The sequence below is a fragment of the Podarcis pityusensis genome, assembly GCF_964106645.2.
Source record: "Podarcis pityusensis genome assembly, chromosome: 18".
NCBI lineage: Eukaryota > Metazoa > Chordata > Lepidosauria > Squamata > Lacertidae > Podarcis > Podarcis pityusensis.
Window position 1 is genome coordinate 5,262,462 of NC_138043.1, and position 26,271 is coordinate 5,288,732.

The window sequence follows — 26,271 nt, forward strand, 5'->3', positions numbered from 1 at the left end:
TTGGTGGAAGGGGGGAAAAGTCCTTTAATCTTGCCTTGATGGAAAATCGACAGCTCCCCCCAGTGGTAATTTTGAGGAAAGACACATATTAGTCTGTTCAGGAGCAGCTAGACAGGTCATGATGGCATCTGTATCCCATTCTAGAACCAACCTCCCAGACCAGGTCCCCGGTTACAGTAACTTTTGCATTGTTTGGTGCATTCGCCAAGAGTTAACAGGTAGCTCCTCCCTGACATGGAGCGGTGTCCGACAGCCAACATGCAGCAGTAGTTAGTAACTTAGCAGCATATTGGATTGCTGGCATGCAGGAGCGGGTGGAATTTGACGGCTCGCAACGAGATGCTTGCACTTTTTTTTTTTGCGTGAATGTCCCTAGATTCGTTACTGGAAGCTGTCCTGGTTTTTCCCCAACCCCCACCAATATATGTTGGTCTCAGAAGTGGAATAGGATCCCAATAGCAGCTCTCCTTCGGGGCCCAATCCACCACGGCATTCTCCTATAAAAGGCCCATTGAAATGAACGGAAGGGGTTGATCCTGGCCTAACGCTCCGGCAGAGCTTTGCTTTTGGAAATGTCAATTATTGACCAAAGGTAAAGAGCACCTTGGTGCTATGAATCTATGAAGCGGGGAGGACAGCTGAAAACAATGTCAATGTATTTAACATCTGGCAAACCCTGGGTTTCAGATAGTACATAGGTAGATGAGTCTCAGAAACCTGGGGCTCCATTTTCCCAGTCCTTTTGTGGCTATGGTGGCACGTTGACCAGAAGTCATGTATTTAGCGTTAACTCTGGAAGTGACAACAGTGGTACCTTGGTTCTCAAATGCCTTGGTACTCAAACAACTTGGAACCCAAACACTGCAAACCTGGAAGTAAGTGTTCCAGTTTGCGAACTTTTTTCAGAAGCCGAACGTGCTCCGTTTTGAGTGTTACGCTTTCGTTTTGAACGTTACACTCCCAATTTGAGTTGCACGCTTCCGTTTTAAGTGTTTAAGTGTTACACTGAGGTCTGTCTGTTTTTGCTATGTATTTTTTGTTTTTACGGCTCTTTTTGTTTTTGTGGCACTGTGTGGAACCCAGTTCAGCTACTGACTGATTGTGTGACTGTAGTACATTGTTTATTGCTTTCATTTTATGGATCAACGGTCTCGTTACATAGTAAAATTCATGTTCAATTGCTGTTTGAGGGGTTGTTTTTAAAAGTCTGGAACGGATTAAACCGTTTTGCATTACTTTCTATGGGAAAGCGTGCCTTGGTTTTGGAACACTTTGGTTTTAGAACGGACTTCCTAAAAGGATTAAGTTTGAGAACCGAGGTACCACTGTACTTAATTCTGACCACATTAAGCCTCCTGACGTATATTTTGCTCTAGGAGGCTTACAGTTTGGTCAGCATGGAGCATATATTTCCAGAGTTGACACTAAATACATTACTTCTGGTCAACGAAACACCATAGCCATGAAAATTTGTGTCTCAGTTTTTTTTAGACTCATCTACCCATGTACTAGTTACGCGGGTGGCGCTGTGGATTAAACCACAGAGCCTAGGACTTGCCGATCAGAAGGTCGGCGGTTCAAACCCCCGTGACGGGGTGAGCTCCCGTTGCTTGGTCCCTGCTCCTGCCAACCTAGCAGTTCGAAACCACGTCAAAGTGCAAGTAGATAAATAGGTACCGCTCTGGCGGGAAGGTAAACAGCATTTCTGTGCGCTGCTCTGGTTCGCCAGAAGCGGCTTAGTCCTGCTGGCCACATGACCCGGAAGCTGTACGCCCGCTCCCTCTGCCACTAAAGCGAGATGAGCGCTGCAACCCCAGAGTCGGCCACAACTGGACCTAATGGTTGGGGTCCCTTTACCTTTACCCATGTACTATCTGAAACCAAAGGGATGAATTGGTTGCCAGAAGTGAAAAAATAAATATTTCAGTTTTCCTACCCCATGAATGAATATGTTGGGGACAGACAAGGTCTGTTTGTTTTCATCTCAGTCTATCTGTAGGGCTTCCTATTTTGGCTGACCTCTTTTGGAAAGTGTACGCTGGGGAACCCGGTGCTTTTCAGATATGGTTGTGACCTCCAACATCAGCCAGCACTGGTCAGAGACAATGGGGCCGAATAGGATCTCAACAGCATCTCAACCTTCCTCATCCCTAAACTCAGATGGACCTCTTCTTTTGGCCAGATTTAGCCACACCTTTTCTCACGATCTTACCTTCCGTGGAAATTGTGCAGCAATGACCCCCAACCCCTTGTGGCAGGCTGTGTCGTCAGGCCAGACTCACACACCTCATCCTTCGGCGGCTCTCCAAACCAGATTTTTAAAAGATCCCATTGGGATTCAATCGGGCTACATTTAAGAACTGCGAGAGTGCCTCTGAGCACACGCGGGGTGCGTTTCTCATAGGGCACAAGCCGAAACTGCGGTGGCGATGGTGGAAGGAGGGGGCAGAGGGGGTGGGGGGAAGAAGTTTCTTCTCCTGGTACATCCCACGGAGGACCTTACGGTCTTCAAACAAAAACATCTTGGAGATCCCAGGCCACAGAGAGGTTAGGCTGGCCTCAACCAGAGCCAGGGCTTTTTCGGCTGTGGCCCCGATCTGGTGGAACGCTCTGCCACAAGAGATTAGGGCCCTGCAGGACTTGACATCTTTCCGCAGGGCCTGCAAGACAGAGCTGTTCCACCAAGCCTTTGGCCAGGGCACAGCCTGACTCCCTCCTTTGGCAATCTTCCCAGAACTCTAGCCCAATGGTTGCCATCAATTTGATTTGGAGTAATTTTTTAATGAAATGATTTTAGAATGTTGCATTATTTTATTGTTGTTAGCCGCCCTGAGCCCGGCTTCGGCTGGGGAGAGCGGGATATAAATAAAAAATTATTATTATTATTATTATTATTAGTGTTTCCGACAGGGATGCGCAAAGAGCGAGCGGATTAAAATGGAGAGAGTCAAATGCTTTTTCTGCTTTTTGTTTTGCTTTTCTTATCTGCAATGAGTTTATTGGTTCCAGCAATTTAGTGCACCCTCTCCCTGTCTAGGTCACTGGAATGGGGACCCCACCTCTCCCCTGTGCTCCCCCCCCCACAACCCGTGCTCAGGAAGAGGTCCAATCCTGACTCTTTTTCCTCGGGATTAGCCAGTGGTCCGCTCAACACAGGCGTAATATGTTCACACAAGAAGCAGCAGCGGCGGCAGCAGCAGCAACAACAACAACACCATCCCCTCATCGTCTCGTTTCTTCTCCCCAAAGAGACAGCAGTGTCCTTCTCGCTCCCTTCTCCTGGAGCGCGGCTTCAAAACACAGGCCTTCGACAGCATCCTCTGTCCAACGGCAGCGACGACCAGCCTATTCCTTCTTGGCTAACCCCACAACCCACCGCAAAAAAACCCCCCAGGCAGACCGAGGACTCGGTACCCGCGTCGCCTTAGGACGCATCGCCGCGTGCCCTCGAGATGGAGGCTCGGCCCGGCATCTGCGAAGACGTCATTGCCTCTCCATCCCACCCCTTCTGATTCAGGAGTTGGGGTCCCTTGTTTTTTAACCCGCCCGCTTTTCCAGCAGCCTGGCGGAAGCGAAAACAACCGATTGGGTGGGATTCGAACGGGTCCCTCGCCCACCCAGCAGCCTTGCCAAGCTGTACTCAGGACCGGCTGAATAGAACGGGGGAAGGCTGCTTTTATATTCCATCCAATCTCACCCCTCCCCGCCAGACCTCGCGGCGACCGACGACGCCCACAGGATAATATTGCGAAAAGAAGCACAGTCCTTTTGTTGGTTTTGTTTTGTTGTTCCTGCAGGGAGCAGAGGATTCAGCTAGGAGGCTATGTTCGCGCCCTCGCGGGCCTACAAGGAGGAAAAACAAGCTGGTATGGACACAGGGGCAGGGTTGGTTAAGGGGCTGGGCAGTCAATGGCGCCTCGCTCGAGTTATCTGGTTTTGGCGTCCCCGTTGGCGGCGGGGCTCCGGCCGTTCAGTTGCAGCGGGGGCTCCTTGCTGATGCAGCTGCCACTGGGCTCTGAGTGGATGGCGCCATTCCTCTTGGCTTCTTTCACCTGCGCTGCCTCGTCGTCGCCCTTCTCGCTTTCGTCCGAGTCGCTCCGGAGATCCTTCTCCATCTGCCGGGAGAGAAACAGCTTTGGTCAACGGCGGCGGTTGCCCCTTCTCCTCTCCCCTACTTGTGTGGTTTGATTTGGAGCGCTGACAAAGGGTATTCCTTGACCAGCAGCAAGGGCACCAAAGAAATCTCCCACTGTCAGGATCATCTCCACCCCCATCGTTCTACCCGGACGCTGAGGTCCAGCTTTGAGGGCCTTCTGGCGGTTCCCTCGCTGCAAGAAGCCAGGTTACAGGGAACCAGGCAGAGGGCCTTCTCGGTGGTGGCACCTGCCCTGTGGAACACCCTCCCACCAGATGTCAAAGAGACAGGCTCTGGTTATCTCTCGCTTGGGCTACTGCAATGCACTCTATGTGGGGCTACCTTTGAAGGTGACCCAGAAACTACAACTAATCCAGAATGCGGCAGCTAGACTGGGGACTGGGAGCGGCTGCCGAGACCACATAACACCAGTCTGCTAGACCTACACTGGCTCCCAGTACGTTTCCAAGCACAATTCAAAGTGTTGGTGCTGACCTTTAAAGTCCTAAACGGCCTCGGCCCAGTATACCTGAAGGAGCGTCTCCACCCCCATCGTTCTGCCCGGACGCTGAGGTCCAGCACCGAGGGCCTTCTGGCGGTTCCCTCACTGCGAGAAGCAAAGCTACAGGGAACCAGGCAGAGGGCCTTCTCAGTGGTGGCACCTGCCCCGTGGAACGCCCTCCCACCAGATGTCAAGGACAAAAACAACTACCAGACTTTTAGAAGACATCTAAAAGTCTTCTGGGCGGCTTCCAACAGAATATTGAAATACAACAACCTATTAAACATTAAAAGCGCCCCTATTAAAGAATGTTAGAGTGATGTTGGACTGAAAATAAGTGGTTTCCAGCTGTATAGGTTAAGGTTTATAACAGACTAAGACTAAAGATTAGGATTAAAGACGTTTAATGAAATGGAAATTTGACATTTAAGAGGTAAAATTTTAATGTTACATTACATTACATTAAGACTAAAGATTAGGTTTAAAGAAGTTGAAGTTATATATTTCAATATTATATTAAAATTAAAGATTGGGATTAAAAAAGTGGAAAAGAAATTGCTGGACAAACAATTTGGATTGGAATACAAAAGAGGGAGGTATGAGGAAGTCCAGAAAATAAGTAAATTTAAAAACGGAAATGGAAAAGAGATATTGTTTTTAATTGTTATGTTTATTATTATTATTATTATTATTATTATTATTGATTCTTGTTTTTTGTGTCTTTTTTATTTTCTCTTTGAGATTTGTATTGTGTATTTGTGTATCTTTTTTGATGTTTTTCTTTCTTTCTTTGTTGTTTAATTTCTGATTGAAACTTTAATAAAAATTAATAATAATAATAATAATACTAAAACATTAAAAGCGCCCCTAAACAGGGTTGCCTTCAGATGTCTTCTAAAAGTCCATTAAAACTTTAACTTAGGCAAACGGTCGCACCCGCCCACCGACCCTCACCCGATTTCGGTCCCTACCGTGCCACTTTTGACAAACTTGTAGACCATGTGGATGATTAAGAAAGACCAGAAAACGTGGAGAAGTTGGAGAATCATCAGAAGGGCATTCATGAAGTAATAGCCGAAGAAAGGTTGGTAGAGTTCCATTGAGTAGTAATACGTGTTGTAGATGACCCTGCGAGGAAGGTGATAATAACAAAAATAGCATTCAGCGGCCCTTCCTTTAGTCTGACATCAATTAAAAAACAACAATACAGTTTAAGAGAAATTTCCACCACAAGCGAGTCGTAAAAATGTGCATATTGATTGTCTAAGTCAGGGGTCAGCAAACTTTTTCAGCCGTGGGCCAGTCCACTGTCCCTCAGACCTTGTGAGGGGCCAGACTATATTTTGAAGAAAAAATAATGAACCAATTCCTATGCCCCACAAATAACCCAGAGATGCATTTTAAATAAAAGGACACATTCTACTCTTGTAAAAACACGCTGATACCCGGACTGTCTGTGGGCCGGATTGAGAAGGCGATTGGGTCGGATCCGGGCCCCGGGCCTTAGTTTGCCTACCCCTGGTCTAAGTCCAAGGCATGCCTTCTAAATGTCCCTATTTTTCGGGGACATTTCCTAGATTTACAGAAGCTGTCCCGGTTTCTGATTTGATCCCAGAATGGAAGTAAGTGTTCCGGTTTGCGAACATTTTTCGGAAGCTGAACGTGCTCTGTTTTGAGTGTTACATTTTTGATTTGAGTGTTACGCTGAGGTCTGTCTGTTTTTGCTGTGTATTTGGCATTTTTTTGGCTCTTTTTGTTTTTGTGACTGTGTGGAACCCAGTCCAGCTACTGATGGATGGATTGTGCGACTGCAGTACAGTGCTGATTGCTTTCATTTTGTGGATCAGTGGTCTCGTTCGGTAGTAAAATTCATGTTCAATTGCTGTTTTAGGGGTTGTTTTTAAAAGTCTGGAATGGATTAATCCGTTTTGCATTACTTTCTATGGGAAAGCGTGCCTTGGTTTTGGAACGCTTTGGTTTTGGAACGGACGTCCGGAATGGATTAAGTTTGAGAACCAAGGTACCACTGTATAACATAAATAGATTGCTTCAGGTCCTACCCTTCAGAGAAAACGAAATTGCTCCATCTCCCATAGAACAGCCCTTCAGACCCCATCACATATAATATCTCAATCGCATCTTCCTTGAGCTAAAAGTACGCAACTTCCTCAACCATTCCTCATAAGGCTTAGTTTCTAGAGGCCTGGTTGTGCTCTGCACACGTTTCAGCTTGTCAATAGAGATTATTCGAATGATTCGTTGATTTCTATACTGTTTAGTAAAGGTAAAGGGACCCCTGCCCATTAGGTCCAGTTGTGGCCGACTCTGGGGTTCTGGCGCTCATCTCGCTTTACTGGCCGAGGGAGCCGGCGTACAGCTTCCGGGTCATGTGGCCAGCAGGACTAAGCCGCTTCTGGCGAACCAGAGCAGCGCACGGAAACGCCGTTTACCTTCCCGCCGGAGCGGTACCTATTTATCTACTTGCACTTTGATGTGCTTTCGAACTGCTAGGTTGGCAGGAGCAGGGACCAAGCAACGGGAGCTCACCCCGTCATTACGGGGATTCGAACCGCCGACCTTCTGATCGGCAAGCCCAAGGCTCAGTGGTTTAACCCACAGCGCCACCCGCGGCCCTTTCTATACTGCTTAATATATATCAAAAATCTCTCTAAGCGGCGTGCAAAAAAACAACAACGAAGCAACAACAGACAGGTCCCACCCACTGGAGCAGGGGGAAAACCGAGATTTCTCCATTTTCTAGCCCTTGAGATATATGAAGGTGTCTTACTTACTTGTAGGGGAAAATAACCAGGCGGGTGAAAAGGAAAACAGCAGAGAAAGTGAGGAAAAGGGTGTCACATACACGACGCCATTTCAGATAGTTGAATATCTTCGTGGGCTGGAGAAGGGGGGTGGGGGGAGACGGGGAGAGGAAAACGACAGAGGGACACAAATGAGGTTTCCTATGCAACTACTATTCAGCTTGCGACCGGACTGCAAAGTTTCTCTGAGTTTTCAGTGCAAATTCCAAAGATCACAGTGAACTGCAGTGGTGGCTTGTGTCCTTTGGGGCGGGTGGAAACCAGGGAGCCCCACAGGTAAAGGTAAAAAAAAAGGTAAAGGACCCCTGGATGGTTAAGTCCAGTGAAAGGCAATTATGGGGTTGCGGCGCTCATCTCTCTTTCAGGCCGAGGGAGCTGGTGTTTGTCCACAGACAGCTTTCCGGGTCATGCGGCCAGCAGGACTAAACCGCTTCTGGTGCAACGGGACACTGTGACGGAAACCAGAACGCATGGAAATGCTGTTTACCTTCCCGCCAGAGTGGTACCTATTTATCTACTTGCGCTGGTGTGCTTTTGGACTGCTAGGTTGGCAGGAGCTGGGACAGAGCAACGGGAGCTCGCTCCATCACGGGGATTCGAACCACCGACCTTCGGATCGGCAAGCCCAAGAGGCTCCGTGGTTTAGACCACAGCGCCACCTGCGTCCCAACAGTAGGTGACACCAGAGCCACTGATTCTCATATTGCGCCCTCCTGCTCTTCCCTGCTGAGTTCTGCAAAGGGCAACTGTGGGTCTATGGAAGAGGAAGAATCTGCCCCCTCAAGTTGGCATAACCAGACAGGGTGCTTGGACTGGTTGTGATTGATGGGGCGGTCTGCCACTCACCTTGTTATAAAATGTCAGGGTGCCCTCAGATACCTGTCACACACTCCCCAGAAAGCCAGATTGTGTCAAGGTATGGCAAAAAGATATTTCTAAATATATCTGGCAAGGGGAAAAAAACCGAGAATAAAATATTGATAGATGCAAAAGAAAGAGGTTTTTCCCCCTTGCCAGATATGAGATTATATTATGAGGCATCCCGTCTTTGTTGGTTGAAGGAATGGATGACATTAGAGAATTCACATATATTAGACCTAGAAGGTCATGATAATATTTTTGGCTGGCACGCTCATCTATGGTGTGAAAGGGTGGAAGTCCATAGGGATTGAAATCAATTTCCATTGGGAGTGGGGCCGATACAGGGAGCTGGAGTTCAGCATCCACATCTAGGTATTGGGCAAATTCACATGAGAGGATGCATCCAGGGCTGGCTTAGCCATAGGTGCTAGGGGTGCGGGTCACCCAGGCGGCAGGCTCTCAGGGGCGCCAGGCCGAGAGTCCAGAGCTGAGATTTGGAGTCAGGGGATTGAAGAGCCAGGCCAGCCGACAGCCGAGTGAAGCAGAGCTCGTCGGAGCGCCACAGGCTTTTATGCTGCGGACACTGAGGCAGCCAGCCAACTCTGCCCTTCTGGGATTGGCAGAGTCAAGAGGTCTGCCCAGCGCACGTAGGCTGCTCACACGAGGCGCATAACTTCCCTGCCAAGCCTCTGCAGGGATTACTCTCTTCCCACAGTGGCATAGCTGTCAACCGTCCCTTATTTGGCGGGAAAGTCCCTTATCCCAGCGCCGTGTCCCGCTGCTGTCCCTTATTGATGATGTCCCTTAAATTTCCCGGGTTTCAAAGGACGCAGCTCCTCTCCCTCCCTCCCTGCCGGCCAGGGAGGAGGGAGGCTCCAACTGTGTTGCTTGGCTGCGTTGCTCACCCAATAAGGAGTCTAAGAACGACTGGGGGGTGGAGCTTGCATGCCTTGTGCCAATCAAATCGGCTGCGTTGCCTGGGGACTCGCCTTTGCTCAGCGCTTCCCAGCGGAGAGGTGACGGTGGTTTTCCTTGCTGCATCCCCTTTGCCGGGTTGCTGCGCTGTGGGAACCACCGCTTGAGGCTTCGTTTGGCTGCTGGCTGGGCTTTCTGCCTTTGGCTCGGAGGGGCTCAGAAGTTGAACATACCTGTGCTTGGAAAATCCCTTATTTTGGCTGCTGATCCCTTATTTTCGAGGCTGCTGGTCCCTTATTTTCAAATCTGTAAGTTGACAGCTATGGGCTAGGCCAGCCCCTCTGGGTTTTCCCCCTTCTGGGGCAGGGGTGTCGCTTACCTCCAGGAAGCAATCGGACGCATCGTGGATGACCATGACAAGGGTACCAATACGGATGTAGTTGGCACAGTAGGAGAAGCTGATGAGGAAAATCGTGGCTGCATGGTGGACAATTTGCTCGCTGAAGTCCTGTAGTGGCGGGGGAAGAGGAAACAGCAATGGACCGTGTTAAGTTGTGGGTGAACATATCAGACGACACAGCGATTCTTCAAACAGCTCTTGTTTATTCAGAGGCCAGAACAGAACTGAACTGAAGGGTTCAGTCAGCCTGCTTATACAGAGCTCCAGTACAACGTAACTGTAACAATTTTCTAAAACTATCCAATCACTGAACGTCACTTTCGATCCCTTATTTGCATAACTATCTACAGTATCCCCCTGCTGGCCCAGGGTGAGAACTTCAGTACATAACAGAACGGCTGAGGTACCACTGTACTTAACCCGAGGTACCACTGTACTTAATTCGTTCTGGAGGTCCATTCTTAACCTGAAACTGTTCTTAACCTGAAGCACCACTTTAGCTAATGGGGCCTCCTGCTGCCGCCGCGCAATTTCTGTTCTCATGCTGAAGCAAAGTTCTTAACCCGAAGTACTATTTCTGGGTTAGCGGAGTCTGTAACCTGAAGCGTATGTAACCTGAAGCGTATGTAACCCGAGGTACCACTGTATAGTGGTACCTCAAACGGAATCCGTTCCGGAACTCCGTTCGACTTCCAAAACGTTCGGAAACCAAGGCGCGGATTCTGACTGGCTGCAGGAAGCCCTTGCAGCCAATCGGAAGCCCCGTCGGACGTTCGGGTTCCAAAGAACGTTCGCAAACCAGAACACTGGCTTCCGAGTTTTGCGGTGTTCGGGAGCCGAAACGTTCAACTCGCAAGGCGTTCAGGATCCAAGGTACGACTGTAACTCTAAATCAAACAAGAGTTTTTATCATATGTGGTGGTCTTATAGTAAGGTTAAAACTTACTGGGAAATGATATACAGTGGTACCTTGGTTTAAGAACAGCTTAGTTTATGAACAACTTGGATTAAGAACGCTGCAAACCCGGAAGTAGGTGTTTTGGTTTGTGAGCTTTGCCTTGGAATAAGAACATGTTTCGCTTCCTCTCGAGTGTGTTCCATGTGTAAATCGAGTCCCCCGCTGCTATGGGAAAGCACACCTTGGTTTAGGAACGCTTTGGTTTAAGAACAGACGTCCAGAATGGATTAAGTTCGTAAACCAAGGTACCATTGTACAATGAATTGAAAAAGATGTTCAAAATAACATATAGATAGATAGATAGATAGATAGATAGATAGATAGATAGTTGCCCAAAAGTGGAAAGAAGGAGAAGTTCCAGTAAAGGAAGAATGGATACAAAAACTTGCTGAATATGCAGAAATGGCGAAACTTACCGGAAGGATAAGAAATCAAGATAACAAAACTTTTTATAAAAGAATGGAAATGGAAATTGAACATTTGCAGATAAATTGCAAAGGGATAAAAACATTAGCAGGATCGTTGTAATAACCTGCAGTTTCACAAGAGTATATATTTAAAGCGGTTAATTTAAAGGAGCATATTAAATGAATTTGGGTATGCGGAAGATAACAATAATAAAAATAAGTTTATCCATTTCATTAGTTTAACGATCCATTTGACATTTCAAAAGATGACTTCATTCCCCCTCTTTCTGCAGTTCCTTAAATTTATTTCCAATATCTTCTGCATACTCAAATTAAATTAATTTGCTCATTCATTCATCTACTAATATTACCCTATTTCAGGCACGGCCAATCCTGGCCCTCCAGCTGTTTCAGGACTACAACTCCCATCATCCCTAGCTAACAGGACTAGTGGTCAGGGATGATGGGAGTTGTAGTCCCAAAACATCTGGAGGGCCAAGTTGGCCAAGCCTGCCCTATTTACTCAAGTCTAATGTGCCATCGAATCTAATGCGCATCTTAAATTTCCAGAACTTTGAAACCACCCCCCTGAAAGAAGTATTTGCTGGCGAATGTAAATGTACCAATGCGTGCCTTAATTTCCGCGAACATACCATCTTTTTTTGCTCTAGAAGACTCACTTTTTCCCTCCTAAAAAGTAAGGGGAAATGTGTGTGCGTCTTATGGGGCCAATGCAGGCTGCGCAGCTATCCCAGAAGCCAGAACAGCAAGAGGGATTGTTGCTTTCACTGCGCAGCGATCCCTCTTGCTGTTCTGGCTTCTGAGATTCAGCATATTTTTTTTCTTGTTTTCCTCCTCCAAAAACTAGTTGCGTCTTGTGGTCTGGTGCGTCTTATAGAGCGAAAAATACGGTAATTTGGCCGAAAAAAGCGAGTGTTCGAGTAAACGTGGTATTCATCGGGGGGAGGTTTTCACCTGGCGCCTACAGACAGGCAAGGAAGGCGCCCGGCGAGCGTCCCTTGGGAGAGCGTTCCACAGACGGGGAGCCACCACAGAAAAGGCCCCGTTCTCGTGTTGCGAGGAGGCACACAAAGAAGGGCCTCAGAGGATGAACGTAGAGTCTGGGACGGTTTATAGGGAGAGAAGCATTTCTTATGTTGTTTGAGTCTCGACTGACTGCCTCCCGTCCAATGCTTCTACTTACCTTTCGCTTGATGTCGAAAGGCAGCGTGAAAACCAGCGAGCAATAGAACGAGAGTTCCAACATGTAGTAGCTGAAGATGGAGGGGAGAAGAGGCTGCGGGGCCAGAAACGAGAGGCGTAGGAAGGAGAGAGAGAAGGAACGTTATTCTGATAAATCTGAAAACGCATCTCAAGGCTAGATTACCGCCGTGGGCTTTGCGTGGGGCTGCCCTTGGGCCTGGTCCGGAATCTCAGTCCGTTTGCATTTCTTAGTAATAATAATAATAATAATAATAATAATTTTTACTTATACCCCCCTCTCCCCAGCCAAGGCCGGGCTCAGGGTGGCTCACAAGCAATAATAAAAACAAGTTGAGTGAATACAACTTAAAAACAAGATTAAATTACAATATTAAAATAGTAGCGCGGAAATGAATGAAACAAGACGCTGTATTGTTTTTAATATTCGTTTGGAAGCTGCCCAGTGTGGCTGGGGAAACCCAGCCAGATGGGCGGGGTATAAATTTATTTTTATTTTTATTTTTATTATTACCTGTGTCAGCCATAGCAATAAAGCAGGCATGTCCAAAGACTGTTTTGGGGGCCTAATTCGGCCTTCAACCCTAAAAAAAACCTCAACAACTTCAATCCTGAAACTTCAACAACTTTGGTTGACCCTCATGCATGTTTACGTCATCAAATCTGCCCCTCTTTGAAAAAAGTTTGGGCACCCCTGCAAAGCAACACGACGATAAACAAAGAATAGAAATAAAAAGTCAATTATATAAATTTTAGGGTTTTGAATCAATAGTCAAATAGTGGGTGTTATTCTGATTGCCCCAGCTAAAAACCTTGCCACCTTTGCTGTCGCCTGCTCATCTTGATCTGCCAAGAGAAAGGACACTGTGGCAGTGGTTGGGCGACCCGGAATGGACAATAAAAGAAGGGTGATAATCTCATTCCTCAAGTCTTTATAAAGAATGCAAGCATGCGCCACCAATTTGGTACTGCCATCACCACAGGGACATAAACGTTTTCCATTTGGAATCTGTTGGAATCGTCCCTCAAAGTCCAGCCGAGGGCAAGACATTCAATCTTGTGAGAGTAAAATCCCGTCTATGTTTTAGAATTGCTAGGTTATGCAGAGAGGGTGCCGGAGAGTCGAAATGGGAAGGTGGAAAATAGTCGTACGACGGGCAAAATTTCCTTATCGTGGCCCAGTTGTTCTGACGCTCGATTATCATTTAGGCGCTGACAAATTGGACCATTTGCTTTACCAAAGTGAGTATGGTTACTGTTGTGGGGATAAACCACAAGAGTGAAGTGTCTGAGAGACAACTTTAGCCCAGGCGCTCGTGCGACAATCTTGCAGCAGATTCTTAGTGCAGAAAGTATTGATCTGATGTGTAGAGATCTTTCCTATTCTGATTAATTCAAGAAGGTTCTCGGACGCTTCTCGGCTGCTTACCTGTTGCGGATACCTGACCCAACACTCGCGGTGGTCCCAGAACCAGGGTTTCTGCAAGGAGACAAAAATCTGTAAGAATAATTGCACATTTCTCTATTGTCCCATATGCCCCATAGGAAAAGGGGTGGCAGCCTGCCTTTTGGATAAGGAGCTACAAAACTGAAAAGTTTCCCTTCAGATGTGAAGGAAATAAGTAGCTATCTTATCTTTAAAAGACATCTGAAGGCAGCCCTGTTTAGAGAAGTTTTTAATATTTAATGCTGCATTGTTTTTAACACTCAATTGGGAGCCGCCCAGAGTGGCTGGGGAAACTCAGCCTGATGGGCGGGGTATAAATAATAAACTATTATTATAAAGTGTTGTTGTTGCAACTCACGTCGTGAAGGACTGCCAAACCGGTGCAAAAGGACGTGTAGTAAAACGTGCACCTCCAGCTGGAAGAGAATAAGAAAAATCAGGGCAGATCTGTGAATTCATGACTCGGGAGAAGGACTAAGTCAGACGAACAGCAAACAAGAGTCCAATGGATACAACTTGTTTGTTTGTTTTAAGAAATAATATATTTTATTAGTATTTTCCACACACGAAAAATATCAAAAAATAACAATACACGAAACACAAAAACCAGCATACCAAAAAACCAAACAAATCCATATCTTACAAGTTAATAATATAAACACTAAAAAGAAAAACAAACATTGACTTCCACCAATCCCACAGCACCTCCTTTATTGTATCATCCTGTTTTCCTGTTTTCCTTATCATCTCTATCCTAGCATCTAGGTATAAATCCCTCTTTCTTATCCTTTTACTTCACAAGGTTATTCCAGACTCAGCCAGATTTCTGTCCTCGAACCTTGGCTTTTAAGGTATTCATTTAGGCACTCCCATTCCTTTTTCTCTTCACTTTTTGGTTTTCGTCTTCTTATATCTGTCAATTTGGCTAATTCTAAATATTCTGAAAGCTTACATAACCATTCTCCCCTAGTGGGTAACTGATTCCCTTCACTGGATACTGTGATAGGAATTTTATGGTCTTAGATATATGGTAATGTTCATAAGTGTACCAACCAAGCACGTACATAGATCAGTACAGGAAGACCGACCTGGAACCATTTTGATTCCCAAACTGATCAAATGCTTTCTCTGCAAGGTCAAAGTGGAAAAGCCTCCCCATTGTCCTGTCTTAAGGGTATGTCTGTTTGAATAGGGTGTGAGCCTGTGACATGACCCAGGAACTAAATATTTATCACTACAAAAGAATGGCCAGGCTCCCCAGGCAATCCAATCAAGTAACCTGCCAGACAGGAGATAAACAACAACAGGAGTAAACAATATTCAAATTTCTGTTTTAGACCGCCTTTTCTGTGATGTAGGTGTGATGTATCTGAGGGGTGGTCTTAGGTTACACCCCTTCTGTGATGTATGTATGATGTTTCTGGGGGTGGTCTTGATCTACAGGGTGGCAATTTCAAAAGTCTTTATAAGGCCTTGCACACCATTTTTCTGGGTCCTTCCTCCTCCTTCTCCTGCGTGTGAGGGGAGCACCCTGTTGCAACAGATCAATAAAGATCAAGCTTACTAGCTGCTTTGCTTCTCAATATTCTCTGCTTGGCCTCTGTTATTCTCTCCTACCAATAGGGAACCTATGTAAGGACTCTATATGGGCTCTTGGATACCCCATAAGGGAAAAGGGCAGTTTTTGTTTACAACAATACAACTTGAGTTCTCCCAATATTCCGCAAAGCGGTTTAGTCTATCAGGGCACATTTTTTATATGCTAACTTGGCTAATATGTGGGATTTTGTTGTTGTTATGCACACTGCTTCCTAGTAGAATTACTTTTGTGCAGGTTACGTGACTGGAGATCTGCGCTGCAAAAATTCTGGGAAGTGTGAATTTTGGAAAGACGACAGTGTTTCAAGTCCATAAACTGTGCATATTAAAAAAGGTTTGGCTTAGAATGCACACTGAATTGAGTTTCACCCACATTCCTAATTCAGATACACATTTTGTCTTATTCAGTGCCGGATTTACGTATAAACAAGCTATAGCTTAGGGCCCCACTCTCTTGGGGGCCTCCAAAAAAATTTAAAGGAAAAAAAACCAACCTGGATGTAGATTTCCAAAATATAAGATGAAAAACAAATAAAATAAAACCTACATACAGCAACAGTGGCAAATGGCTTGAGATACCTATTAGGTCCATCAATTACCATATAGCATATAATCGACACAAAAAACAGCGGCAATTTGTTGTTGACATATAAAGGGCCCTATTACCTTCAGTAGCTCAGGGCCTCATCAAACATAAATTCTGCCCTGGTTTCATTGTACAAATTTCTAAGTGCGTATCATGTTTAGAGACGTTTTTAATGTTTGATGTTTGATGGTGTTTTTAATATTCTGTTGGGAGCTGCCCAGAGTGGCTGGGGAAACCCATTCAGATGGGTGGGGTATAAATAATAATAATAATAATAATAATAATAATAATAATAATAATAATAATAGATGAGGGCCTCGGTCCAGTATACCTGAAGGAGGGTCTCCACCTCCATCGTTCTGCCCGGACACTGAGGTCCAGCTCCAAGGGCCTTCTGGCGGTTCCCTCCCTGCGAGAAGCCAAGTTACAGGGAACCAGGCAGAGGGCCTTCTCGGTAGTGGCACCCACCCTGTGGAACGCCCTCCCAACAGATGTCAAAGAGAAAAATAACTACCAAACTTTTAGAAGACATCTGAAGGCAGCTCTGTTTAGGGAAGCTTTTAATGTTTAATAGGTTATTGCATTTTAGTGTTTTGTTGGAAGCTGCCCAGAGTGGCTGGGGAAACCCAGCCAGATGGGTGGGGTATAAATAATAAATTATGATGATGATGATGGCAGTCCAACTTTTTATACCAAGTGGGTTGCAAGAAGTGCTTTGACATAGAACCCAGAGACCGTACACTGAATTAAATGTCCATATCTCACATTAAAGGGCTTGCAGTATATTTATTATTATTTAATAGGCACGATTAATATATTTAAATGTAATCAAATAGGTACAATTAAACACACAATTAATAGATTTAATGAATTTAATTATTAAACAAATTTTATACGCCATCAGATGCATGCGATTTCATCAGCAGCACACGACACCAAAAGATGTTTAAGGCTTTAGGATGTTGCTAGATACTAATAATAAGTTCTGCTTTTGTGTACTATGCTCGAACCTCTATTGGCATACGGAGAAGATTGCAGCAGAGCTGAATGCAATAAAACCGCTCAGCAAAATTTGCATCTAATACTTTTGTGAATGTTGCGTAATGTTCACAAACCCTCGTGTTGCAAAAACCTGGCTGCTGTCTCCATCTAATCTCCATCCTGAGTAAACACCAGGAAGGATTAACTTTTATCTACGGGACCGCCTCTCCTGGTATGCCCCACAGAGGAACTTACGGTCCTCAAATAAAAACATATTGAAGGTCCCAGGCCACAGAGAGGTTAGGCTGGCCTCAACCAGAGGCAGGGCTTTTTCGGCTGTGGCCCCAATCTGGTGGAACGCTCTGTCACAAGAGACAAGGGCCCTGCAGGACTTGACATCTTTCCGCAGGGCCTGCAAGACAGAGCTGTTCCACCAGGCCTTTGGTCAGGGCGCAGCCTGACTCCCTCCTTTGGCAATCTTTACAATACTTTAGTTTATGGTTGCCATCAATTTTGATTTTAATTAATTCTTATGATGTTTTTATACTGCTGCACTATTTTAGTGTTGTTAGGCGCCCTGAGCCCGGCTTCGGCTGGGGAGGGCGGGATATAAATAAAATTTATTATTATTATTATTATTATTATTATTATTATTATTATTATCTGAGCGCCGTTCCCTGTAACAACCAACCAATTAGAGAATTTAGATCGAACCGTCTGATACCAGGGGCTGAGCAAAACAACACACAGGGCTGAGTCTAGATTAATAGATTGTTCTAGGACAGCGTTAGCAATTTTACTTTGGGTACGGATGAGATAAACCATAATTAAAATGTTCCGGCATCTTGGGTCACACAAAGGCGGCAGCAGCACAAACTGTTCAGGAGAACATTTAGTCAAAATATGTATCTGAAGAAGTGTGCATGCACACAAAAGCTTATACTGAGAACAAACTTAAGGGTACAGGTAAAGGGACCCCTGACCATTAGGTCCAGTCGTGGACGACTCTGGGGTTGCGGCGCTCATCTCGCTTTACTGGCTGAGGGAGCCGGCGTACAGCTTCCGGGTCATGTGGCCAGCATGACTAAGCTGCTTCTGGCAAACCAGAGCAGCGCATGGAAACGCCGTTTACCTTCCCGCCGGAGCGGTACCTATTTATCTACTTGCACTTTGACGTGCTTTCGAACTGCTAGGTTGGCAGGAGCAGGGACCGAGCAATGGGAGCTCATCCCATTGCGGGGATTCAAACCGCCGACCTCCTAGGGTCTGTGGTTTAACCCACAGCGCCACCCGCGTCCCTTAAGAATAAACTTAGTTGGTCTCTAAGGTGCTACTGGACAATTTTTTAAAAATTTTAAATATATTTTGACTGCGTCAGACTGACACAGCTACCTACCTGTGTCAAAATATGTAGCTCTACTTGATTTTGCTAAAGGCAACAACACACTATTTATTGGGTGCTGCTAATAGGATTCTATTAGGATTCTATTCTTCTATAGGATTGTTGTTGTTGTTGTTTAGTCGTTTAGTCGTGTCCGACTCTTCGTGACCCCCTGGACCAGAGCACGCCAGGCACTCCTGTCTTCCACTGCCTCCCGCAGTTTGATCAAACTCATGCTGGCACCTTCAAGAACACTGTCCCACCATCTCGTCCTCTGTCGTCCCCTTCTCCTTGTGCCCTCCATCTTTCCCAACATCAGGGTCTTTTCCAGGGAGTCTTCTCTTCTCATCAGGTGGCCAAAGTCTTGGAGCCTCAGCTTCAGGATCTGTCCTTCCAGTGAGCACTCAGGGCTGATTTCCTTAAGAATGGATACGTTTGATCTTCTTGCAGTCCATGGGACTCTCAAGAGTCTCCTCCAGCACCAGAATTCAAAAGCATCAATTCTTCGGCAATCAGCCTTCTTTATAGTCCAGCTCTCTCTATAGGATTAGAAGACATCTAAAGGCAGCCCTGTTTAGGGAAGCTTTTAATGTTTAATAAGGTAAAGGTACCCCTGCCCGTACGGGCCAGTCGTGTCCGACTCTAGGGTTATGCGCCCATCTCACCTAAGAGGCCGGGGGCCAGCGCTGTCCGGAGACACTTCCGGGTCATGTGGCCAGTGTGACGAAGCTGCTCTGGCGAGCCAGCGCAGCACACGGAAACGCCGTTTACCTTCCTGCTATAAAGCGGTACCTATTTATCTACTTGCACTTAAGAGTGCTTTCGAACTGCTAGGTGGGCAGGAGCTGGGACCGAAGGACGGGAGCTCACTCCGCCGCGGGGATTCGAACCGCCAACCATGCGATCGGCAAGTCCTAGGTTATGTTTAATAGGTTATTGTATTTTAGTGTTCTGTTGGAAGCCGCCCAGAGTGGCTGGGGGACCCAGCCAGATGGGTGGGGTATAAATAATATATTATTATTATTATTATTATTATTATTATTATTATTATTATTATAATATAATATAATAATAATAGGATCAGGCCAAAAGAAGCTAATAATAATAATAATAATAATAATAATAATAATAATAATAAAGCACTTGGACATTGCTAGGAAAATAGGTATGGCACTTATTCCAGATCTAACAGCTGTTGCTTTAAGGAAATTATGGTTCAGAACTGACAAATCTGACTAATGCAGACAAGGAGTAATAGAATTGTGAATCCCAAGGGTCCGGGGTTTCCCAAATTTGGGTCTCCAGCCGTTTCTGGACTACAATTCCCATCATCCCTGACCACTGGTCCTGCTAACTGAGAATGATGGGAGTTGTAGTCCCCCAAACAGCTGGAGTTTGGGAAACCCCGTTTTAGAGTCTCCAGGCCTTTTAAGCTTAAACATTGCAATTTCTGGGTGAAATATCTTAAACCAGCCCAGAAATGGAAGCAAGAAGAAATCCCGACGGAGGAAGAATGGCAAATAAAATTAATGGGCTATGCAGAATTGGATAAAATGACAGGAAGGATTCGAAACCTGCGGGACCAGAGATTTACAGAAGACTGGAAGAAGTATACGAATTATTTGAAGAGCAATTGTCATCCACAAATTATGATAGTAGGACTACAAGACGTTTTGTAAGGAGAAAAATATGAAACATGACAAAGTAGAAAAAGGATAGAGATATTAGTTATGAGATTTAAATGTAATAGGGAAAGTATGTACAGTGGTACCTCAGGTTAAGTACTTAATTCGTTCCGGAGGTCCATTCTCAACCTGAGACTGTTCTTAACCTGAAGCACCACTTTAGCTAATGGGGCCTCCTGCTGCTGCTGCCGCGCCGCGGGAGCACGATTTCTGTTCTCATCCTGAAGCAAAGTTCTTAACTTGAAGTACTATTTCAGGGTTAGCGGAGTCTGTAACCTGAAGCGTATGTAACCTGAGGTACCACTGTAATAGGGAAAGTATGTATATTAAGAAATGTATATGAAGAGATTAGATTGGAAAATTTTCAGACAGGATTGATGGAAGTCAAAAAATTGTATAAGGTGCAGAAGTATGTTTAATTAATGTTGAAAATGATATGTTAAAAAACTAATAAAATTATATATATATATATATATATATATATATATATATATATAAAAGAAATATCTTAAACTGTGTGAGTGTTTTGATATTTTTTACCTGGCTTCGCAGAACTTCTTGGTCAAGCTGGGCCGGTCCTGGTTACGGCGATATCGGAACCATCGCTCCACCTGCCTGGGCTGTAAGTCGCACTGTTTGGCCAGACCGACGAGTTCGCCCTGAAAGAGAGGTCAGGGAACAGGTAGATTGCAGTAGATCACTGAAAACCCACCCCCCCAGTCTAAAAAACTAACTAACTCAACAACTTTTGCTTGCTAAAAAAAGCTCAACAGCTCTGGCAGATCACCGCCTGTTTTGTTATAGTGGGAGCAGATCTCTTGAAAGTTGGATGTCAGGTGATTGGCAGGTAGGCGTGTCTTGTGGACTGTCGGTCAGGTGGGCGACAGGTGTGTTATCCCACCCACCTATCAAGGTTGGCCCCTGGAGGGCGACAGGGATACAGACAGCGATCTGGCCCACTGGGCCAAAAAGGTTCAACACCCCTGCTTTAAGTTTTATTACAGATGGTTTATTACAGATGGCTAACATGGCTAATATAGAGGGACACAGGGGGCGCTGTGGGTTAAACCACAGAGCTTAGGACTTGCCAATCAGAAGGTCGGCGGTTTGAATCCCTGCGACGGGGTGAGCTCCCGTTGCTCGGTCCCTGCTCCTGCCAACCCAGCAGTTCGAAAGCACGTCAAAGCACAAGTAGATAAATAGGTACCGCTCCGGCGGGAAGGTAAACGGCGTTTCCGTGCGCTGTTCGCCAGAAGCGGCTTAGTCATGCTGGCCACATGACCCGGAAGCTGTACGCCGGCTCCCTTGGCTAATAAAGCGAGATGAGCGCCGCAACTCCAGAGTCGGTCACTACTGGACCTAATGGTCAGGGGTCCCTTTACCTTTTTAACATGGCTAATTGCAAACCAGGCAAGTTGTAGAAGAAGTGATCTGGATACAATTGCATGCATTTATGTTTTTGGGGGACAAGAGGCAGGTGTGGGGGCTCCCTGGTCCTGAATGGGGTCACTGTGCCCCTGAAGGACCAGATGTGCAGCCTGGGAGTCATTTTGGACTCACAGCTGTCCATGGAGGCGCAGGTCCATTCTGCATCCAGGGCAGCTCCATCTGGTACGCAGGATAAGACCCTCCCTGCCCACAGATTGTCTGGCCAGAGTGGTGCATGCTGTGGTTATCTCCCGCTTGGACTACTGCAATGCGCTCTCCGTGGGGCTACCTTTGAAGGTGAACCAGAAACTACAACTCATCCAGAATGCGGCAGCTGGACTGGTGACTGGGAGTGGCCGTTGAGACCACATAACACTGGTCCTGAAAGACCTCCATTGGCTCCCAGTATGTTTCGGAGCACAATTCAAAGTGTCGGTGCTGACCTTGAAAGCCCTAAACGGCCCAGTATACCTGAAGGAGCATCTCCACCCCCATCGTTCCACCCCGGACACTGAGGTCCAACTCTGAGGGCCTTCTGGCAGTTCCCTCACTGCAAGAAGTGAAGTTACAGGGAACCAGGCAGAGGGCCTTGTCGGTAGTGGCGCCCGCCCTGTGGAACACCCTCCCATCAGATTTCAAGGAAATAAACAGCTATCGGACTTTTAGAAGACATCTGAAGGCAGCCCTGTTTAGGGAAGTTTTTTAATGTTTTATTGTGTTTTCAATATTCTGTTGGGAGCCGCCCAGAGTGGCTGGGGAAACCCAGCCAGATGGGCGGGGTATAAATAATAAAATATTATTATTATTATTATTATTATTTCTCTTTTTTGGAGGGGAGGTGCTGGTGTTGTACATTCACATTCCACTTTGTTTAGTGGCTGTTTAGTGGCAAATCGGGCAGGAGAAAAACAGCCCTCCTTCTAGGAACCAGTAGAACCTGGTTGCAAAGACTTCTGCAGCCACTTACCTCTTTGGGGCTTTTCCCTTGCGTGGTGTAAAAAGCTTCCAGGACGGGGTTCGGAGGAGCTTTCCTTCGCACTTTCTCCCTCAGTCCCATTTTTCTGCTCAGCGGCACAGCGACGATCCTACAAAGGAGAATCAGTCAGGTTAGCAGGCGTTGTTCTCTGCCTGGGTTTGGTCACAAGATGCCAGGAAAAGGAACAGAAGGCAACTTGGGGTCAAACACTGCTTGTTAGCCACTTGGGACACGGGTGGCGCTGTGGGTTAAACCACAGAGCCTAGGATTTGCCGATCAGAAGGTTGGCGGTTCGAATCCCCGCGACGGGGTGAGCTCCCGTTGCTCGGTCCCCGCTCCTGCCAACCTAGCAGTTCGAAAGAACGTCAAAGTGCAAGTAGATACATAGGAACCGCTCCAGCGGGAAGGTAAACGGCGTTTCTGTGTGCTGCTCTGGTTCGCCAGAAGCGGCTTAGACCTGCTGGCCACATGACCCGGAAGCTGTACACCAGCTCCCTCGGCCAATAAAGCGAGATGAGCATCACAACCCCAGAGTCGGCCACAACTGGACCTAATGGTCAGGGGTCCCTTTACTTTACTGGAGTCACTACAGGTAGAATGAGGCTTCCTCGCTGTCGTCACAAGTAAAGGTAAAGGACCCCTGGACGTTTCAGTCCAGTCAAAGGCGCCTAGGGGGTTGTGGCACTCGTCTCGCTTTCAGGCCGAGGGAGCCGGCGTTTGTCCGCAGATAGTTTTCCGGGTCGTATGACCAGCAGGACTAAACCGCTTCTGGTGCAACAGGACACCGTGACGGAAACCAGAGTGCACGGAAACGCCGTTTACCTTCCCGCCGGAGTGGTTTTATCTACTTGTGCTGGCATGCTTTCGAACTGCTAGGTTGGCAGGAGCTGGGACAGAGCAACGTGAGCTCACCCCGTCGCGGGGACTCAAACCGCCAACCTTCGGATCCCTGCTCCTGGCAACCTAGCAGTTCAAAAGCACCTCAAAGCGCAAGTAGATAAATAGGTACCGCTCCAGCGGGAAGGTAAACGGCGTTTCCGTGCGCTGCTCTGGTTTGCCAGAAGCGGCTTAGTCCTGCTGGCCACATGACCCGGAAGCTGTATGCCGGCTCCCTCGGCCAATAAAGCGAGATGAGCGCCGCAACCCCAGAGTCGGTCAGGACTGGACCTCATGGTCAGGGGTCCCTTTACCTTTTACCAGCTCTGTGATTCTGTCCCCTTTCACACGCCCAAAGCAGTTTCCAGAAAACTCTCTATATCCCTCTCTCCCGAAACCCTTTTTGCCTATAAAGCAGCCACTTTGTAATGGAGCAATTATCTCTCAGAGTGATGCTCTCTGGCCTTTTTAGAGACAGCTCATCAATAAATACTCATCTGGCTCTTCCTTTAAACCCCGTCGCCCCAGCGACTGGCTGTGCTTGCAGAGAAGCAATTTAGCAATGCCTAAAGGCAGGCTGTTTGCAGCTTAGAAGATGAGGACGTGAGGTGGGGGCTGGATCCAGTCCAGCACCCGCAAGTTGCAAAAGAGAAAAGGCACTCTGCAGATGCTCAGAGGCAATGTAGGTTGAAAGGCGTGGGTTGCAGAGAACTGGGTTCCAATACCCAACCACCTATAGGAACGTAAGTCCAGCATCCTATTCCCGTGACCACCTTGTGTCCCAAATGCAACATTACAACTGGGGGCAAGTCTTCTCTTTGTAGAAGCTCGGTCCTGGCAAAGAACTCTCAATTATTGGCTCCATCTAAATCTAAATCCACCCGGTCTACTGCCCTTAGTGACACAAGACCCCCATAAAAGTGCGTGGTCTAAAATTGTGCACCAAAAATTACTCTCCTTTTTTTTAAAAAAATTTTTTTTATTAAGTTTCTTACAGATATAACACATATTACAACAAAAGAAAAACAGAGAAAAAACAAAAGAAAAAGAAAAAAGACAAATCACAAATATAAACAAAAAAAGAAAATAAAAACAAGGTACCTAAACACCTAAACAACACAAACTAATTAATTATTTAGACTTCTAACCTCATAAACATATTTTCCTTGTAATTAAAATGTAGCAGTTTTCTGGTATCATTTTTTAAAAACACAGTATTCCAATTAAAATAAAATTTATTAACTTTCCCTTAGGTTCTAAATCTTATTTATTTAATTAACTCTTAATTTAATCCTAGGCCTAATCTGGTACTTTCAAGGAATTTCTAATTTTTGATATCACAGTATTTATTCAAATAGTCCTTAAATTTCTTCCACTCTTCTTGGTATTCCTCTTCTTTTTGGTCGCGGATTCTTCCAGTAAGGTCAGCGAGCTCCATATATTCCATCGTTTTCATCTGCCATTCTTCCACAGTTGGTAATTCTTGTGTTTTCCATTTCTTGGCTATAAGAATTCGAGCAGCCAAAAATTCCCCTTCTGCGGACTCCACCTACATCAGCTTCTCACTATGGGGTTTATTAAAGCAAAAAAGCTAATTGGACAGCGTCTGAAGGACTTAGAGCAAAAGAACAATCTGGCCATTATAAAGAAACTCTGTCCTTGGTATGCCTTCCCCCCCCCTTCTCAGTTTGATTCCCTGGCACCATATTTGTATAAATTGGGGAGGAAACTAGGATGAGCTGCCTCTCTGCCTGAGATTGGATGTGGCACCATCCCTGATTTCTCTCCCACCCATCGCAAAGGACAGCAACCACCAGTTGTTGTTGTGTTGTTGTTTAGTCGTTTAGTCATGTCCACCTCTTCGTGACCCCCTGGACCAGAGCACGCCAGGCACTCCCGTCTTCCACTGCCTCCCGCAGTTTGGTCAAACTCATGTTGGCTGCTTTGAGAACACTGTCCCACCATCTCGTCCTCCGTCGTCCCCTTCTCCTTGTGCCCTCCATCTTTCCCAACATCAGGGTCTTTTTCGGGGAGTCTTCTCTTCTCATGAGGTGGCCAAAGTCTTGGAGCCTCAGCTTCCGGATGTGTCCTTCCAGTGAGCACTCAGGGCTGATTTCCTTCAGAATGGAGAGGTTTGATCTTCTTGCAGTCCATGGGACTCTCAAGAGTCTCCTCCAGCACCAGAATTCAAAAGCATCAATTCCTCATGAAGAGTCGGACACGACTAAACGACTAAACAACAACAACAACAATACCACTTCCCAGAAAGCCTTTACCTCTTTACAAGTCCACCACATGCGGTAGAAGATACCTTCCCTTTCTTTACATTTCCGACGATTCCATGATTCTACGCTACAGGGAAAGGGGGCTTTATTGAGAAATCAGAACTGCTGTGGCACAAATAGGCACCTTTTCAGAAGCTGCCATTCTGTTGCGAGTTGCGAGTCACCTAAACGCTGGGAATCATTTTATGGGCTTTCGCTGGAGGCGGTTTTCATAGGGCTTTGGGCTGATCTTTTTATTGCCTGTCAGGTTTTACGGAAAGAACGCGTCGCACCGAGGACTCGCAAAGGGTGTTCTGGGGGCGGAGGGCGGATTTGCTCCGGGAAAGAAAGCTGCCAGGAGCTCATGCGCCGAGAAATGAAATTCTGCAAAGATGGATGCCCGAGACAAATATCCTCTTGCCCCGTCCGTGATGTCCTTTTCTGATCTTCCCTGTTTAAAAAGGCGGTGTAATACAGTGGTACCTCGGGTTAAGAACTTCATTCGTTCTGGGGGTCCGTTCTTAACCTGAAACTGTTCTCAACCTGAAGCACCACTTTAGCTAATGGGGCCTCCTGCTGCTGCCGCCGCACGATTTGTGTTCTCATCCTGAAGCAAAGTTCTTAACCCGAGGTAATATTTCTGGGTTAGCGGAGTCTGTAACCTGAAGTGTCTGTAACCCGAGGTACTACTGTACATGGCTAGGCAAACTAAGGCCCAGGGGCTGGATCCGGCCCAATCGCCTTCTAAATCCAGCCTGCGGACGGTCCGGGAATCAGCGTGATTTTACATGAGTAGAATGTGTCTTTTTATTTCAAATGCATCTCTG

General features: G+C 46.3%; 1 protein-coding gene across 3 annotated transcripts in view; it reads right to left on the reverse strand.

Moving 5' to 3' along the window:
• The window catches only part of CERS4 (ceramide synthase 4), a 72,667-nt gene continuing 46,396 nt past the window's right edge, over positions 1-26,271 (reverse strand). For all 3 annotated transcript variants that reach the window (XM_080989083.1, XM_080989081.1, XM_080989082.1), the window contains exons 3-11: positions 22,296-22,413; positions 20,441-20,559; positions 14,027-14,084; positions 13,651-13,701; positions 12,205-12,297; positions 9,615-9,743; positions 7,430-7,536; positions 5,609-5,765; positions 1-4,115 (exon numbers count right to left, since the gene is read on the reverse strand). In XM_080989083.1, coding sequence (XP_080845209.1) covers positions 3,927-4,115; positions 5,609-5,765; positions 7,430-7,536; positions 9,615-9,743; positions 12,205-12,297; positions 13,651-13,701; positions 14,027-14,084; positions 20,441-20,559; positions 22,296-22,413 — 1,021 coding nt within the window. In that variant the 3' untranslated portion in view covers positions 1-3,926. The remainder of the gene's footprint in view (positions 4,116-5,608; positions 5,766-7,429; positions 7,537-9,614; positions 9,744-12,204; positions 12,298-13,650; positions 13,702-14,026; positions 14,085-20,440; positions 20,560-22,295; positions 22,414-26,271) is intronic.